Source organism: Alligator mississippiensis, chromosome 1 (genome assembly GCF_030867095.1).
Source record: "Alligator mississippiensis isolate rAllMis1 chromosome 1, rAllMis1, whole genome shotgun sequence".
NCBI lineage: Eukaryota > Metazoa > Chordata > Crocodylia > Alligatoridae > Alligator > Alligator mississippiensis.
Genome location: NC_081824.1, coordinates 75307089 through 75324382, shown reverse-complemented (window position 1 = coordinate 75324382; position 17294 = coordinate 75307089). Strand labels below are relative to the sequence as shown.

At 38.7% G+C, this 17294-nt stretch overlaps 1 protein-coding gene across 1 annotated transcript in view; it reads right to left on the bottom strand.

Moving 5' to 3' along the window:
* Window positions 1-1171: 1171 nt before the first annotated feature.
* The window catches only part of ZNF292 (zinc finger protein 292), a 107432-nt gene continuing 91309 nt past the window's right edge, over window positions 1172-17294 (bottom strand). Inside the window, exons 6-8 of the mRNA XM_006263179.4 lie at window positions 14544-14680; window positions 12853-12994; window positions 1172-10700 (exon numbers count right to left, since the gene is read on the bottom strand). Of these exons, the coding sequence (XP_006263241.1) occupies window positions 3531-10700; window positions 12853-12994; window positions 14544-14680 (7449 nt within the window). The 3' untranslated portion in view covers window positions 1172-3530. The remainder of the gene's footprint in view (window positions 10701-12852; window positions 12995-14543; window positions 14681-17294) is intronic.

Below are 17294 nucleotides of genomic sequence, written 5' to 3'. Positions count from 1 at the left end.
TGGTAAAACTGTTTTCCTATGTATTCATACATAAGCTTTTAACCCTTTCAAATCCCCTTCACCTTATACAACCATCAAATTAAAAAGACTCCTTCCTTCCTGGTACAGTGTAAGATCCTTGGTAGCAGCAGCCTAAGCTAGTCACATGGATGGTTCTTTGCCATATGTGAAACAGCAACTTTCTCATTTCTTTCACTAGTCACCTAAATGGCTCGCTGGTAGAGTAGGGAGAGGATATATGCCCTTGTTTTGTACATGTGCTGACCCACAACAGACCAGCTTTTTGGCTCCATTGTAGCTCATACCCAAGTTGCAGTTTACATTAACCCATGGTGGTTTTTTGTTTTTTTTTACTTCTCTGGGCTACATATTCCAGCTTAATTTCACATCACTTACCTGAGAGTAGAACAGAAGGAAAAAGAGCACCCAGAAGATAAATGACACATTTAACAATATCATCTACAACTCACTTTTTTGTTGATGCTAAGACTGAAGTAACCAAGCCTTAGGAGGTCTATTTCTACCACTTAAGGATTCCAATTTCGAACTAAAAAAAAATTACTACCAAAATCAGTCACACTTTAAACATCTTTTACTTTTGGTTTGAAATTCTAAAAAGAGCAGGCCTGAGTGAATATACAGAAGGTGCCCCTTTTTCAGTCACTATTCTGGGTAGAAAACACAATTTTACCAAACCTCAATATTCTCTGAACTCCACCATATTTTAAATCACAACTATTTAAAAAAAATTAAAATGTTTTACTTAAAAGGAAAAATAAATACCACACTGTGGGAGTAGATTACATCATAATCAGGCTAACCAATATCCATTTAACAGGAAGTAAGAGCTAATGACTTTTTTCCTACAGCACCCACAACATCCCATATGCCTGACTTAATGTGAGGGCAGATGGAAGATGGGGAATAATATATCTTCTTGGAGATCCTGTCAGCCAGTGTTAGGGTCCAAAACAGAAACAATTTCCTGAATATTTATATCAATAGAAAAAGTTGGGGGATTTTAGAACATGCCAGTGTAGAACTATGAATCCAAAATGTACATAAGGAAAAATGTTGCCCTCAAATACTCATATGCTATTTCCATTATACAGGAAGGCATGAGAATCTAGGTTGTAATGCATGGAAAAATGATACCAATTAGAAACAAAAGTGATTGTGAGCAGTATATATTCATTTAGCCTGAATGAAGTGCAAATCATAGAGTATATACCTTGTGAATGCAAACTCTTAAGAAATTGTTACATCTTACATAACAATTAAAAAGGCGCTAACACAGGTCAGAAATTCTTTTAAAACTTGAGATTACTGACAGTGTACCACTGATTGACACATTACCATTCACTCAGAAGTGCCAGAGACTCCAAGGAAGATTACAGATTTTTTCTACAAGATTGGATGATCAAAAGATATGTTCTAGACAACCACAACTACTGTACTTGAAGCTGAAGTCATTCCAGGAAGTGCTATGGCCCATATGATGGCGGTTAGACTAAGTAATCACAACAGTCCTTTCTGGCTTTGAAATATTTCATGGCGTTTTGTTTTAAACATTTATTTTTAGAGTGCATGTTTGCATTGCCATTTTGGAGGCAGCAATAGTTCAGTGGCTCAAAAGAAGACGAAAGTTCTTACTGACAGCTAACAGACTCACTTAATTCTAGAGCTCATGATTGTGAGAAAGATGGTACTCAGATGACAACAGATTCTTCACAAAGTTTAAGTCCTATAATCTCTCCTACTTCATACATCTTCACTCTTAAAGCAGATAACTCATGTGGTTCTGAATTTAAGTATCCTTTAAACTAATATTCAAGTAAACTGTCAAAGAGTACAGGTGAAAAGTTTAAAGCAATCAAGTGTAGTATTTAATGCAAAGAGATTTACATGGAAGTGAGGCAATTCTGTAGAAAAATCAAGACAACGGCTGTCAAGATAAAGTCCATTTTATACCACTGAAGGTAGTTTATGTCCAATGACTGAGGGAATCCAAGGAAAAATATTTTTGGTACCACACAATACAGCTGGTTTGTTCAGTTTGAGATAAAGAGTGATCTTAAATTTTCAAAACCACTTTCCATTTTTCTGGAAAATGACAGCTTCCACTAATGTATTCACTGTTTTGGTTTCTACACAGATCTGATACCTGTCTTTTTAATTAGCAGCATACAGAGTGATCACTCAGAGCCTACTTATGCCAAGTGGCACTGCTCCCAAGGCTCATTCCAATGGGGAAATACAGAGTAGATAAACTGTTTCCAAATACAGTCAGCAAAAGGAAAGGAAGTGCTGAGAGAACCTATGCCATCTGCTGAATAGAGCCACTTAATTTTGTCTGTAAGATTAGAATTTCACTTCCTTTTCAGAAAGTGCTTTGTTTATTCAGTTTCAAATGCTACGGCATGAGGACTCATGTTTTTATAGATAGATACCAAAATGGTATTATCAAAATAAACCATCTGCTTATAAACCCACTATTTACAAAAAAACTGCTTTTGAAGTAGCATTTTTTTAACAAAAAGTTAAACTATACACCAATCTAAGTTACAGAAACAAAAATAACCTTTATAAGATCACATGTATAAAATAAGAAATGAAATGTGATTTTATTTAAGGCAATACTGGGCTACTTCACAAATCACCACCTCAAATATATACACTGCTCCACACTACTAATTTTCTATCACATTCACAACAGGTTCTTTAATACCAAATGTTGTTTTAAATCTCCAATGTAGCAAACTATTTTTATTCACATTTCCATTTTATTATGGAATCATAAATGCTTTGTATCCAATTAAAAGCAATGAAAAATGCAGCTATAGGAAAAACTATTAAATTTGTGGTTTAACTATATATGAATATCATCCAAAGATGCTGGATGTTAAAATTTACAAAAATGAGAACTGTGTCAGCAGGTGTTTAACCTATGAAATGTGATCTTATCCAGCTCCTCTCCTGTAAATAAATGCTTTATGCAAAATAAACTGGCTATGGCAGACTTATTTTGTTTTAGTTCAAAAAATTCTTAATTTAAAATGATTAAAGGACAGTTTTAAAAACTCGATCACTTAGTTACAAATTAAAATTCCGAATATAAATGTGTCATTTAATAGTTTAGACTTACAGACTGCTGGTGGCAGCAAATGATTTACAATAATAAATATATACAAAAAATGTATCTACAAATAAAGAGTACTGTTATACATGAGCAGTGACCTGGTGAAAGATACCAATCACAAACAATTCACAAAGATTTATTCCATGGAAAGGACGATTTGATAGAAAGTTGAGGTTTTGACCAACTATTTACAAAACTGAAGCAAATGATTCTGTTCAAGTCCCATAGGGATAAAAACAAATAAGAAATTTACATGACTAATGTCATGTTTTTTGCTAGGTTAAATCACTTCAACAAAATAAAAAAGCTTCACAATTACTAGCATGCTTGATGGCTTCCTATTCAAAATAAAAATGTATTACAGGTCATGTTTAGAGAACGTTATTAAGTTTCAGTACTGTGAATCCCCTGCCTCTTTACCCACATTCATTTCTTTTGCAGCGGTAATCTCTGAATCATTCTCCCAATGTCCTTCAAGTTTTTTCAAACTGACGGTAGGTTTCATTTCCTGAAGCTGCTTCAACACAAGTGCAGTGTAGTCTTTAAGAGTTTTGTCTAAAACTATTTTTACATTACCACTACACTGGAGCTGCGATGGATTGGCAAACTGTACAAAGGTTTCGCTTTCAGAACATGCCCATGTGACATTACTACCTGCCAATAAGGTCTTTTCAGTAGATTTTCTTGAGTATGAATGGGACCCTTTTTTGGTTCCACTGGTATGGTAGTCTCTGTCAGCATTTTTCTTTTGCTTCACAGCAGACTCTTCAAGGAACTTGAGGAATGAAACTTCAAATCCCATAGGCTTGAAAGAACTCCAGTCAAATGTTGTAGGTTGTTCTTCAGCAGTTTGAATAGCAACAGCAGTCTCTTCCTCCCTATGCATGCTACTTACTTCAACTGGCAGTACTTCAGGTTTCTCAATTTTTCTTCTTTTATTCTGAGAGAGATTTTTTTCTTTATTTGCTCTCTTTAAATTATTTGATTTTTGCTTTTCTGAGCTGGTTTCTTGCAAGTCACTATTTACACCGGAAGAGGTCTTTGCTTGATTCTCAACACTCATGCAATCCTCATTAATCAATTTAGTAATGAACAATTCTGTCAGTTCATCCACTTCATCTTTTTCACCTTTGCCAATTTCACCTTGTGGTAATGTAGACGTACTTGAGTCATTACTAACCTCTGACAAACAAGGATCAGACTCTTTCACATTGCTTTCTTTATTAGGCTCCTCCTGTTCACCAGATGCCTCCTTTACTGGTGTGGCAGAATGTTTCTTGGAGACAATGAGAAGATTTCTATGTTGTGAAGTAAATGCCTTAGATAATTTATGACACTTATAATGTCTAATTATATTACTCTCACTTGTAACAACTGATGAACATCCCTTTATCATACAAGGATATTGTGTTACAAATCGGCTTGTACACTCAGATAAGGCATCATTTCTTGCCTTTATTGAATATACATTCTTTCCACGCTTCAGTGAATAAGCCTTGTTTTCTTGAATTTGCCCGCCTTTTGTATTCTTGTTTTCCAAGTTGTTGGTTTTCTTTCGTTTGGTCTTTATTGGCAATCTGTTTCCTTCTTTTCCCGACCTATTGTGTTTCAATCCTCTGTGTTTAGCCTTTAATGGTTTCTCCTGGTTTGCCTTGCTTGAAATATTTTCCTGACCTGGTGTTAAACGCCTGGGTCTTATTAGATGATCTTTATGCTTGTCATTATGTTTGTTAAAAATGTGCCTTAGCAGATTGGATCTAGTTGCATAAATACGGTCACAGCCCTCACAATCGCATTTGAATACACCATCCTCTTCCACTTTGTTTTGCCTTATCTTAATTCCATGATCTGTTTCAAGATGTACAATATAATTAAAATATGCTGTAAAAGAAGATTTACAGTGAGACTGATCACAAGGAAATTTTCCAACATCCAGGGCTGATTTCATGCTTCCAATTTCCTCAGGAGACATCTCATGAAGCTTCATGTAATGCTGTATCAGACTTGTAACCTCCTGAAATATTCGAGAGCAGTCACTCACCTCACACCTGAATTCTTTCACAGTCTGTTTGGTTTCAGTTTCATCACGTTCTTCTTTATTTGGCTCACTTTCTTCTTCAACCTCCACAGAGAAAACAGGTAAATCTGACTTGTGTACAGCCTGATAATGAAGAATTAGATTTTGCTGTATTGTAAAAGCTGCAAAGCAGCCTTGATGGACACATCGGTATGGTCTGTAGGGGCTATATCGGGTAGGAAACTCAAGAGATTTAGTAACGGGTTTCCTGCGTTTTCTTTCCTCTTTTTCTTTCCTATGCCGTCTAATTTTGCGTACTTTTGGTTGTATCTGCATGTTACTAACAGACGCTGCATTAAGTTGCTCTGTAGGAATAGCAACCACCTGTGGAGGTTTTTCCAGTTTTTCAGGAATATTTTTTGTAGGAATTAGTTTTTCGAGGATTTTCATAGGCTCTGTGACAGCCTCCTTTACTTCAGTTCCTTTAGCTAACTGAGGTTCATTTTTATTTTCTATTATTAGATTTTGCAGACTTTTTATTTCAACAGGTCGTGGAGTTGCATTTATATTTTCATTTTGAGATCTTCTACCATATGGTCTTTTTATTTTTAATTTTACCATTTCCTCTGTTGTAAAATGATGAACAATCTGGCAGTGTGCTCGGAGATTAGAGTTCCTGGTAAATGTTTTTGGACATGTAGTAACAACACATTTAAATGGGGCATACTTCAGCTGATGCTTCTTGATTTCCAGTATCATTTCTGGAGTGTACTGATGCACTTTGCCATAGTGTTTAAATAATGCATCCTTTGTCATAGCACTATAATTACAGCCTTGGTCCTGGCATACAAAAGGCTTATGGACTTTGTCACTGAATTGAACGTGACTTGTCTCTGAAGATGGTGGGGCAACAGAAGCCTTCTCAGTTGATACAACAGGGGCAGGAGTCACTGGTACAAGTATATCGGCTGGAGGCTCCTCAGATACACTGTCAGACTCCTGAGTGGTCAAATCATTTTCTAATCTCAGTTTCTGCAAGCCTTCTAAAATACCCAACATCAGAACATCATCCTTTTGAGAAGATTCTGACTGAGAAGAGTTGCTCGCTGCACCAGTGATATCTGCAGTGTGCACTGCAAACTGGGTATGGTTGGTCAATTTAGTATTTTGTGAAGTGTTTGCTGGAGAAAGCTCTGCAGTATTAATGTGTGAGTCCTGTGGTGACTGAATGATGGCATCCTGGATTTCACTTTTTACCTCAAGTATCTGGGAATTCCTGGCAGTCTTAATTATTTCCATGGTTTTCTCAAAGTTTTGATTAACACTGTCTTCTGAAATCTGTAGATCAGAATTTCCTTGAGCACAAGAATTCATTTGGGAGTCACCATTTTCCGTTTTTATTGTTAAAGGAGCTAATGCTGCATGAGACTCAAGATTACTTTTGAAATTCTCTTTGATACTGGCCATGAACAACTGATTGTCAACACTATTTAGTTTCTGTGTAAGATTTTCCACCAATACCTGGGGCTCACAGTTTGCAAGCATGTTTGACTGAAAAGTCTCTGTTGGTATTTGCACACTTCCTTCAGTACTTTTGGCTAGAAGTCCCATTGCTGTTAAATCATTTACTGCTAATTTTTGTGAAGTGTTAGGTGTAAGCAATGGAGCAGCTGTTTTTTTCTTTCTCTTCGAAGCACTACTCCCTTTCTTATTCAAGCTACTTGGTACTGAATTCTTAGGACTACTTATAACCGAAACTCGTGAACTATTACCTGCAAAATTCTGTGTTGTTGCAATCGAATTAGAAAATGAGCTAGAGCACAAACCATTTTCAATAGTCTTTAACATTAAATCATCTGTTGCAAAAACAGGCAAACTGCTGCATTCATCTATCGAAGAAATTTTGGTGTTGAGGGTCCTGTTTTGGTCCGTTAGCAGGGTACTTGGGTTGCAGACTGTCTGCAAAAGAGGCGATACAGTTGAATTGGAGAGAATCGAAGTATTCATCTGAGTTGTACCAGTGACACAGCTAGTTGTAACTACATGGGGAAGCATTTCTGTATTATCAAATGTACTTGGAATGCCTGCAGTTTCCAAGGCTTGTTTAATAATTTCATTACCTTCTGCATTGCCACTGGTATTAAAGTTAGTCACATTAGTCCGTGAAAACATCTGAAAAAAAGCATTTGAGCGATTTTCAGCTGCAAGCAACTGCAGGAACGATGGGTCCTTAAAACAAGCTTCTGGGTTAAAGGCAGACTCCTGGGACTGCTGCAAGTTTAGCGTATTTGAGGAAAGAATCATGCTGGCAAGCAGAGATTGTCCATTAGTCTGCAGGGCTTCTGCAGAAATTTCTGATTCCTCAAAAGGTTTACAGTAGGACCGTTTAGATAAGTGACCACCAAGTGATCTGGGATTAGTAAAAACTCTGAAACACCTACTACAAATAAATTTGCCGTCTCTAATAATGGCTGGCCATTTGGCCCGCTTGTTATGTTTTGGTTTCCTTTCTTTCCCATTAGGACCCCGTCCACGATCCTTTTTCATTTTTTCTAAAGCTGGTTGCTCAGAGGTGGTTTCACTGAAGTTATTTCCACTGTTCACTTGAGAAGGAAAGATTTGATCATCAATAGTTTCCTCCTTTGGAAAAGCAGAACTAGCATTTCCTTCAAGTTGTGACGAAAAATGATTTGTATTGTTTTCCAGCTGTGAGAAGACTGAATTTGTTGCGTTATCTGCTGGTGAAGGAAAGAGAGAACCAGTTTCTGCAGGCAAAGGAAGGAAAGGATCTGAGCCACTGTCAATATTCAAAGGCATAACTGTTTTTGCCAGATCTTCCAATTGTGAAGGTAACGTTGTATTAGACATATTTTCCATTTGGGAACATAAAACATTCTCAGGTTCACTTTTAATACGAGAAGACAGACTTGGATTTATGACACTTTCCACAGTAGGTAACATAGGATTAGTCAACTTTTCTAAGTGGGCCGGGAAAAGTGTATTTGAAACATGCTGCAATTGACTGGAGCAAGTGGGATTTACACTGGTTTTGCTTTGTGGGGTAAAAGCTGCATTGTTAGGATTGCCTACTTGTGATGGCAAAAAATATACAATCTTTCCATCATTTGGCATATTCTGTAAATTGCTAGGTTTTCGTGGTTTCTTATTCTTACGTTGCATTTTAAAAGCAGCATATTGATCAGGATGTGCTGCCTTCATATGTTTGCCAATACTTTGTGAAGAGTTGTAGGTTCGAGTACACCCCTCAACTTGACAATTAAATTTTTGAACTGGTGCTGCCGGTGGTACAGTTGAAATTGAAGAACTGCTTAGGCTGGACTGTGATGGAACAAATGTAATACTCTCTAATGGCTTCAGAGGCAGATTATATAGATTAGCTGCAGCCTTAATACTGTCATCAAGTTCAAGTTTGGATATAGGTACATTATTGTGATACCCTGCCTGATTCTGCATGCTGAAAGGATTAATAATATCACTTGCTTGTCTTTCTACATTTTTTGATTCAAGAGCTTCTGGTTTTAGTGTGTTTAAATTTACAGAAATATTCTGAATATTCTGTGACTGATTGAAACATTCGTTCTCCTTTCTTTTCTGGAAAACTGGAAGACAAGAATCTTCAGCTGCTGAACACAACTGCTGGACAAAAGATTTACTGTTATCTATTTTACTGCCTGCAGCAGCTAACTTGCCCCTTCTGACAAAGTTATCTCGGATCTTCTGGCTAAGAGCAGGTATCTTAATGTTACTGCCAAGAAATGTTGTTTCTGTCTTTGCCGGGCCAGTGACAGGTTGTTCCAAATCATCAACAGGCAGGGCATTACCTTGTGTAAACAAGCTGGCTGCATTCTCAGTCTCAACTGCATCTGCTTTGATTTGATCCCAGACTTTACTTTCTCCTTCAGTAAAGTTACTTGTATTACTGTCTAGAGGAGGCACAGATTCTTCTTTTACAGTGACCCCTTCAGTGTTTTTATTAGCTTTTGAAGGTTGAGTATGATCCGTTGGATTAGTCTGGCATTCAGTTTGTAAAACCTTTTCGGGCTGCTTATTATGATCCTCAACGTGTCTTTCTAGCTCATTCTGAGAACGATAAACTTTCCCACAGCCTGTGAATTTGCAGGTATAGGTATTATAATGTTGTGCTTCATGATCATAGAGCAAATATGCTTCTGAAAACACTCTGCCACATTTAGGAAACATACACTTTGCCCTGAAAACTTGATGCTCTTTTCTATGAGTCAACAACTCAGCATAACTGTTAAAACCAGCCTTACATTTCATCTGTATGCAGATATACGGTTTGCTGCCACAGTGCATTTGCAAGTGATCATTAAGGTGAGTAACACTTACAAAATGTCGTCTACAGTACTGGCAAATCACTTTTTTGCTCTGCATTTCAAGAAAACGTTTAGCCTCCTCATTATCTTTGTGGCCCTTGGCATGGGCAATCAAATTTTTGAAATATTTAAAACCTTTTTTACATAATGTTACAGGGCAAGTGAACTCATTAACAGGCAACGGCTTTTGAACTGGTACTATCTCGGGTACATACGGTTTGTCTTTGTCATCGTTTTCGTCGTCTGAACCATCATTATCATTAAAAACAATGAAGTCTGCTGAATAAAGACTGTTCTTTTTAATGGGTCGCTGTTCCTGCTTGGATATAGCATCAGACTTCTGATTCTCGTTGGTGGTTGCTATTTTAGGAGGTCTTCCCAGTCTTCTCAATGGTTTCATAGCAGCCAGTCTCTCTTTGCTGGACTTCTTAACATGTAGAGTTACATGAGGAACAAAGGTTTCTTTAGAATTAAAATTCTGTGCACATATAGGGCAACTGTAAATTCCATCTTTATAGTGTTTTTGTGCATGCCTAACTATTCTGTGACCAAGGAATTCTTTGTCGCATAACACACAATACTGCATGTAAGCTTGCCAGTTCCTGAACCTCGCGGATATGAATCCTCTCTCTCTGAGTTTTTTTATTTCTCTCTTTTTCTGCTTTTCATCCCTGATACCTTTAAGGAGGCTAGTAGCTTCATCAAAACAACCAGGAAATCCATTCACAGAAGTTTCTTTATTTTCCTCTTGGCAGTCCTCAACTTTCTCATATACTTCACTATCATTCAACTCATCTATTGAGGACACAATGGATGCCTCCTCTCCCATCAATGCGAGACACTGACGTTTTAAGGTTTTCCAGTCCCAGAATTCTGGATCAAAAGGCCACTGAGTTTTCAGTACAAGTAAAAGCTCACAGCGTAACGAATTTGGTATTGGAAGATTCTCTTCATCATATTTCTGATCAGGCTGATTATACAGCATTTCAACAGCATAATATGCATCCACAGTAGGCTCAAGAAGAAATTCACTCAATTGACAAGCACGTTTAACCTCCAAATCATCTGGCAACAAACAGGAGATAGTCTTGCAAATAGATATCTTGACATCTGCATTTTCACTGGATTCCAAACGTAGTGCCTTCACACACAGTTCAATGCAGGTTGCAAGTCCAGCCGCTTCAATCTATGAAGAGGGAAACAAAGTTTAAAGATTTGTCTTACTACAACTATGCCTCCATTTGTAAATACAAGATAAATATCATTGCTCAACCATGAATTTCAAGAAAGTGTAAATGCAAACCATAATATGCTTATTATTCATATTTTCAGCTTTAAAAATAGCTAATTATTAGCTCTCTTTGTTAGAACTGTGAGCCACTATGAATTAAACAATGAACATTATTCTCTGAATTAACTGCTAAAGGAATCTAAAGAAACCGCCTTTGTAAATTTACACAGAACTGTGAAATACAGTATTAAGTGTTCTCATACCGTCTTGTCAGGCCCATCTGTTTCAGGATTGTGTATTACAGTAGCACAGTCTTCATATTAGTGAAGTATTGGGCCTTTTCTAAATAAAGGCGGCCAACTGTGCTAGAGTTATCTGCAATGGACTAACTTGATACCAGACTCATTTCACTTAGTTGACAGTACCACAAACCTTCATTCAACTTGCTCAGTCTATTTCTCAGTAAACCAGTCCCCAATAAATATAGCATTAGGAACCAAGTGACCAGCCATCTGTGGCAAACCTCTTAAATTGAACTGAATTTATAGATCTCCAACCCTGCAGAAACTCGAGAAATGGCCAAATCTGAAGCTACAACATTGGGTAACCCAATGTACAAGATCAGCTGAGATATACAGATTGAATTTATGATACAGCATTAGTTCTAAATCATAAAAGAAGAGCATTTCAGACTTAAGATAACTTAATCCCTCAAAGCAAAACCTACAAATTGGTGGTTTATATGTTCAGAGAAAGTTCGCATTTCTCCTTAAGCATTTTAAGTATCAAGGATATCAGATGCTCACATTCCTCTCTTGATTGAAGTAACTTTTCAAGCTATTTGGAGAACATGAAGAAAATGACATGGCAGTTAGCTGTACCACAGCTTCAGCATGCCCTTCCAATGGCTCAACGGCAGCATCTGCTTTCCTTTATTGCTTATTTACACACACGTTGCAGTGACTTCACTGAATTGGTTCAAGTTGCAACCTTGCAACCCATCAAGTGGATATTATTAAAAGCGTATTAGGAGTGCACTGATATATCAGTTGGCTAATCAGATCGGCACTGATAGAAGGAGAAATGATGTTATAGGCTTTTGGGGTTTTTTGGTCATTGTAGCCGCTAATTAGCTGCGTGCCTGAAGCACCCTAGTGAGCACAGTCCAGTCCCTGTGCCCCACCACCAGCCCAAGCCTGTGGCAGACTATGTGGTGAGCAGTGGGAGGGGGAGGAGGCGCTAGGGAGCAGTTACTATGCTCAGCAACAAAGGGACTGTTACCGGCTCCTGCTGCCACTGCCATGGCCATGTCAGGTGCACAGCAGAGGCCTGAGTGCTGGGGCTGCCACAGAGACGTTGGGCTGCTTGTGGGCAGGGTAAGGTGCTACACAAGGGACATCCTGATCTACCAGGCTCCTTTACAAAACCAGCTTCTCCCCGGTGGCTGGGGGAGCTCAGCCGTGCAGGGCCCATCAGTGCTGAGGCAGCAGAGAGCTCTGGGGTGCCAAACATACCCAGTGCCAGTCCATGCGAGGGCCTGCCCCACCTACCCAGGACGGCAAAACGGGCTATGCAGGGAGCAGGGCTTTGGGTAGCAGCTGTGGGTGAGGGGGTGATTTACATGGGAATAAGGTGATCACCGCCTTCCTCATCGAGGGCCAGAGCAGGGAGGAGTTGTGTGTGTTATAAATACAAAACAAACAAAAGTTTTATTTATGTTAGTAGTTTAAAATACCTTGCACTATTACCAAATATCAGTTATTGGATCAGCATTGGTCAATATGGTTGGCTATTCATCTGCTGTTGGGAGTGGCCAAGAAAATCTTTATTGGTGCACCCCTAGTATTAATTCAAGTTTTATTTTTTACCAACTTAATCTGAATAGATATAAAATGTTCTTAAACAATTTTAACTGTCCACACAAAAGGTGAGCAATAACTTAACTACCAGTTTCTGAAAAGATTAATATTACACTGAAACAACTTATTCACATAGCCAAGGCTACTGGATTGTATGCATTTGACAGCTGACATCTAAAAAACTGTCAAATCCTTTTCTGATTTCCATTCAGAGGACAATAAAAATATATTCTCCAGAGCATTCTTACCTCTGAATTAATTACTTTAATCAGGAAGAATATGTGATAGACTGTTTTAGTTAACACAGAAAGTTGACGACACCTTTCTAGATACACTTGTACAGAGGGCTCTACCCTTTGCTGCAGTTTACTCCAGAAGAGAGTCAGTTCCCTGGAAACAGAAATTTAAAAATTAGAATAAAATATAAATGCCACCAATAATACAAACACTAACAGATTCTAACTATGCCTGAACAAGGGTGTTCGTGCCTTAAAGCTTGCAAAGAACATTTTTTTCCAACTATTTAGTTGGTCTAATAAAAGATATCACATCTACCCAAATAACCTTGTCTACCAATAATACAAGCATTACATTCGATCATATCTGTTGTTCTTAAAAAAGTCAAGACTTAAAGCAGATTCTTTTGCCTGTGAAAAAAAGCTAAACTGATCCATACTTTCCTTTATAAAAATGATAGCCTGGAGAGCAATTCATGCATACTATTTATTATTCTTACTTTGAATTCTAGCATTCTAAAGCTGGAGTTTCATGTTTATGCTTTTATTTAAGTAAAAGCAGAAAAGCTAAACTCCTCCCCCTTCTGAATAGCATACATTTAAAAAACCCAACACCACTAAAACTATGCTGCATAATTGATAAACACCACAAATGCTCTTTATCTATTAGTTTGTGTAAAGTACTGTACTGATCACTCTACAGGCTTCTATCCTTTGGAGAACCCAATTTTTTTTTAAGCTTGCTAAAGGCTACATAGATTTTCTGTTCTGCATTAGTTACCTTTTGAACAAGTTTGTTTTAGGAGCTGAACCTGTTGGTATTTTAGCAAGAAAACAGTCTTGGTAAGCAAATATCAACAGACTATCTAAGCTAGCTCACCATTCCACTCCAAGGAGAATGGATAAGAAGTTTCCCTCCAGAACAACTCATCTTAAATCCCTTGCATGTCAGAGGCTATTATGAGAAAAGTGGAATGACATAGAAAAACTGGTCCCAGGCCTACAGCAAGATCTATTCATGGTGAGCGCTACACATCTGATGTTCACTCTCCATGGTGCAGAAGTTGACACTAGCAAATCCCGCAGGACTGGAATCACAGCCAGCTAGCAGTCAATGTTATCAGCCTGAAGTTCATATTTTAGGAAGCCAGATGTTTTCTACCAAGACCAGCAAACTGCTCCTTGATATCTAGTGAAAGCTAGGCCTAAAGAGCAAAACTAGCTAGCTGGACTATGGTTTTGTTTTCCACAGGGGAGAAACACCTATGTTTAAAGTTTTTCATAAGAAATCACTACTGCAATTTTTTTAACATAGGCAAAGGGAAGCAGATTAAATATGTGGAAAGCATTCTTCCAAACAATACAATTATCTCAAAGAACTTGAGCACTTAGTTGTTAACTTCTTTATTTCCACAAAGTAATACAGTAATATTATTTTCAAATAAAATTACAGAAGAACTCCTGTCATCTACTGATGCCTTTGCCTTTAAATACTGTGGGTTAGTCCACAAGCATTCATTTTACATTAAGGTATAGATCAAGTTTACGTTAGGCTTTTAAAAAATGGTCAAGAACATGTAGTACTTCTTCCAATATATTTAGAAGGATAAAGGGTGTTAAATGACTTTGCATCTGCTATATCCTGGTAACACTAGCTGTTGTTTCATTCAAAACTAAAGTTCAAAACAGAGTTTCCAACTCACCAGGCACAATACATCTCTCCTTGCTGCAACTGGCGAGATAAAAACGCTGCACATAATATTAGAGCACTCTTTTCATCTCCATCAGATTCTAGATTGCAGATCATTTCTAGGGCATCTTTGCAATCTACTTCTGCAATCTGGATGGGGGAAAAACAAAAAACACAAAGTGAGACCACTGAAAACTAACCAGATGGCTTCATTTTTAGGCATATAGTAATTTAATTCTCTGTGAAAAGGCAGAAATTAGGAATTTAGTGAACATTTTCAAAGCTGTTGTTTTGCTCTAAATAACTTTAATCAACCTGTTCACTTTCAGATATAATGTGTATACCAGAAAGTTAATATTTCATAAATAAAAAGGAATACCATTTGTAATCACCCAAATATTTTAAGACCCATTATAAATTATTATTCACTTTCAGTTTGTGACCACTTAAAAAATCTTTGGCTGCTTGCAGACGTTACAAAAAAACCCAAACAACCAACAAAAAGCCATGCTTTCCAGGAAACAGCAGCACATTAGTAGGACCTGGCTCCACAGTGTCTGTATAGACTGGGTGCTTTGGCAAGGCTTTTTTGGTGTATTTATCTGAAGCTGAGTCATTCAGCTATTGAGAAAAGTGCCAAAAAAGCCCCACTAAAGCACCCGATCTCTACAGACGTTGGGAAAGCTGGGTGCCTCTTCTGGGTTTGTGCTGGGCTCGGCGCAGGAGCGCACCAAGTTCGAAGTAAAGCACCTTTTTTTTAAAAATCCCCCCATGTCTGTAAGCAGCTTATGCAGTTATCTTCATTATTTCTTGGAATCCATTCTTTCAGAATTACAATTCCCCCAGTTCCTGCTGAGAGGCCAGATAAAAGAATTATAGGGGTTGAAGCATCAAGTTAGACATACCTGGATCTACCCGTTCACAAAGTTTGAATTTTTCACCTTTCTGCATTCAAGTCTTACAGGCAGATGAAAATTTACGTACTACATTCCTGCCTACACTGCACTGACATTAAGAATCCCACAGCATGTATAAATGAGCAGGGATTTGCACTCATGTCATTTGCCAGCATTTCCTATTCTCCTACTGCTGTTATCATATTGTCCTTTTTGGTTGTTCTTTTAGCTTCAGAAGTCCACCACTGAAATGCTGAATGCAGGCTTGCTTGCAGCTTAAGTGTTCTAGGATTTTCAAGAACAATTATAAATAAATGTTATGCATAAGATACAACTCCAAAGTTCAGAAATGTCAGAATTAAGTTGCCTGTGTAACCTTGTTTTTTCCCCTCCAACTGCATATGCATTATGATGTAGTTACTGTGACAACAAAGTTTTTTTTTCTATGGGAGTCTGGAGACTCATTCAATGCAATGGGCTTGCCCTGGAGATGAATCAGGGCTCTATAGTAAAGATTTGTCTGTAGGAATCTAACTTCATTTGTTGCAGAACTTGAAAGATGTATAATGAATGAAGCAGGAAACTACAGGAAAAGAAAGGGTATTTCAGCTCAGCGGTTTTCAACCTGTGGTCCGCGGACTTCAGGTTGGAAAAAAACCCTTCAGGCTTTTGAGGAAAACATCTGCCTTGAATCTACCCTGGATATGAGTGCAGCAAGAACTGTTTGAAGTCTGGGTGACCCACTGCAAGGTGCCAGTTGTCATGATATCACATGTTACAATGCACACACACATTATGTTATGTTATGTTACTCCCTGCCAACATGGATGCAAGTTTCTACATTCTTTACCGAAAGATAAACACCAAATACCCACAGTTTTCAACTAAGCTGTAGCCAGGTTCCTGGGACAAGAGAGTCATCGGGGATGTGGAGAGCAGAAGGGAACAAAGGGATACAAAGATGTGGGACAGTTGGGAAAATAAGGAAATCATGATGTGGGGAAAATCTGAGAGTGTATGGAGATGACTGTATGGAGATGAGTGTATGGAGAGTGTATGGAATAAGATTGACAGGATATGAGAAGATGTGACAAAACAAGCCAAGTGGCTGAGTAGTAGACTGAAGCTCTGGTGGGGAACATTTGGAAGGAGGTGGTCATACGAGTATGTACTATCTTATACAGCTGCTGTAGATCATGGGTCAGCAACTTCTGGCCCATGGAGACACTGAGTGCAGCCTGAGCAGCTGGAGGGCTTTGCCTGAACCTGCACTGCCTTTGCTTCTCCCAGCCCCCACCCTGCTCCCTGGCTGCATGTAGTCTCAGCTTCCAGCCTGGAAGGAGGAAGGGAGCTGCACCAGGGCTAGGGAGTTGTAAAATGTATTTGTACTGCTACTGTTTCTCTCAGCTCCCCTTCCCCACCTCCCAGCAGCAGTACGGACACAGATGGAAGCTGAGCAGTCCCAACACAGCTCCCAATGGGCTGCAACCACGACAAGGGGGGGACAGGGAGAAGTGGAAGTTTCTTTGTCTGCATTTGCATCAGGGTCAAATGGCAAGGAGCTATGTCAGGGCCCTGCAGCTTCCAGCTGCACCTGTGCTGTTGCCGCTTCTCCCTGCTCCCCTCTCTCCTTGGCTGCAGTACAGATGCAGTTTCCAGCCCATGGGTAGCTGTGCTAGGGCTAGACAGACTTCAGCTGTGCTCATGCTGTAGCTGGGAGGTGGAGAAGAAGAGGCAATGGCAGCATGGACGCAGTTTGCAGCTCCCTAGCCCTGGTGCAGCCCCAAATGGCTGGAAGGTGACCCCACACGCAGGGACTGTGGCAGGGTGGGGAGGGGAGAGCAGAAACAGCTACAGTGTGGGCACAG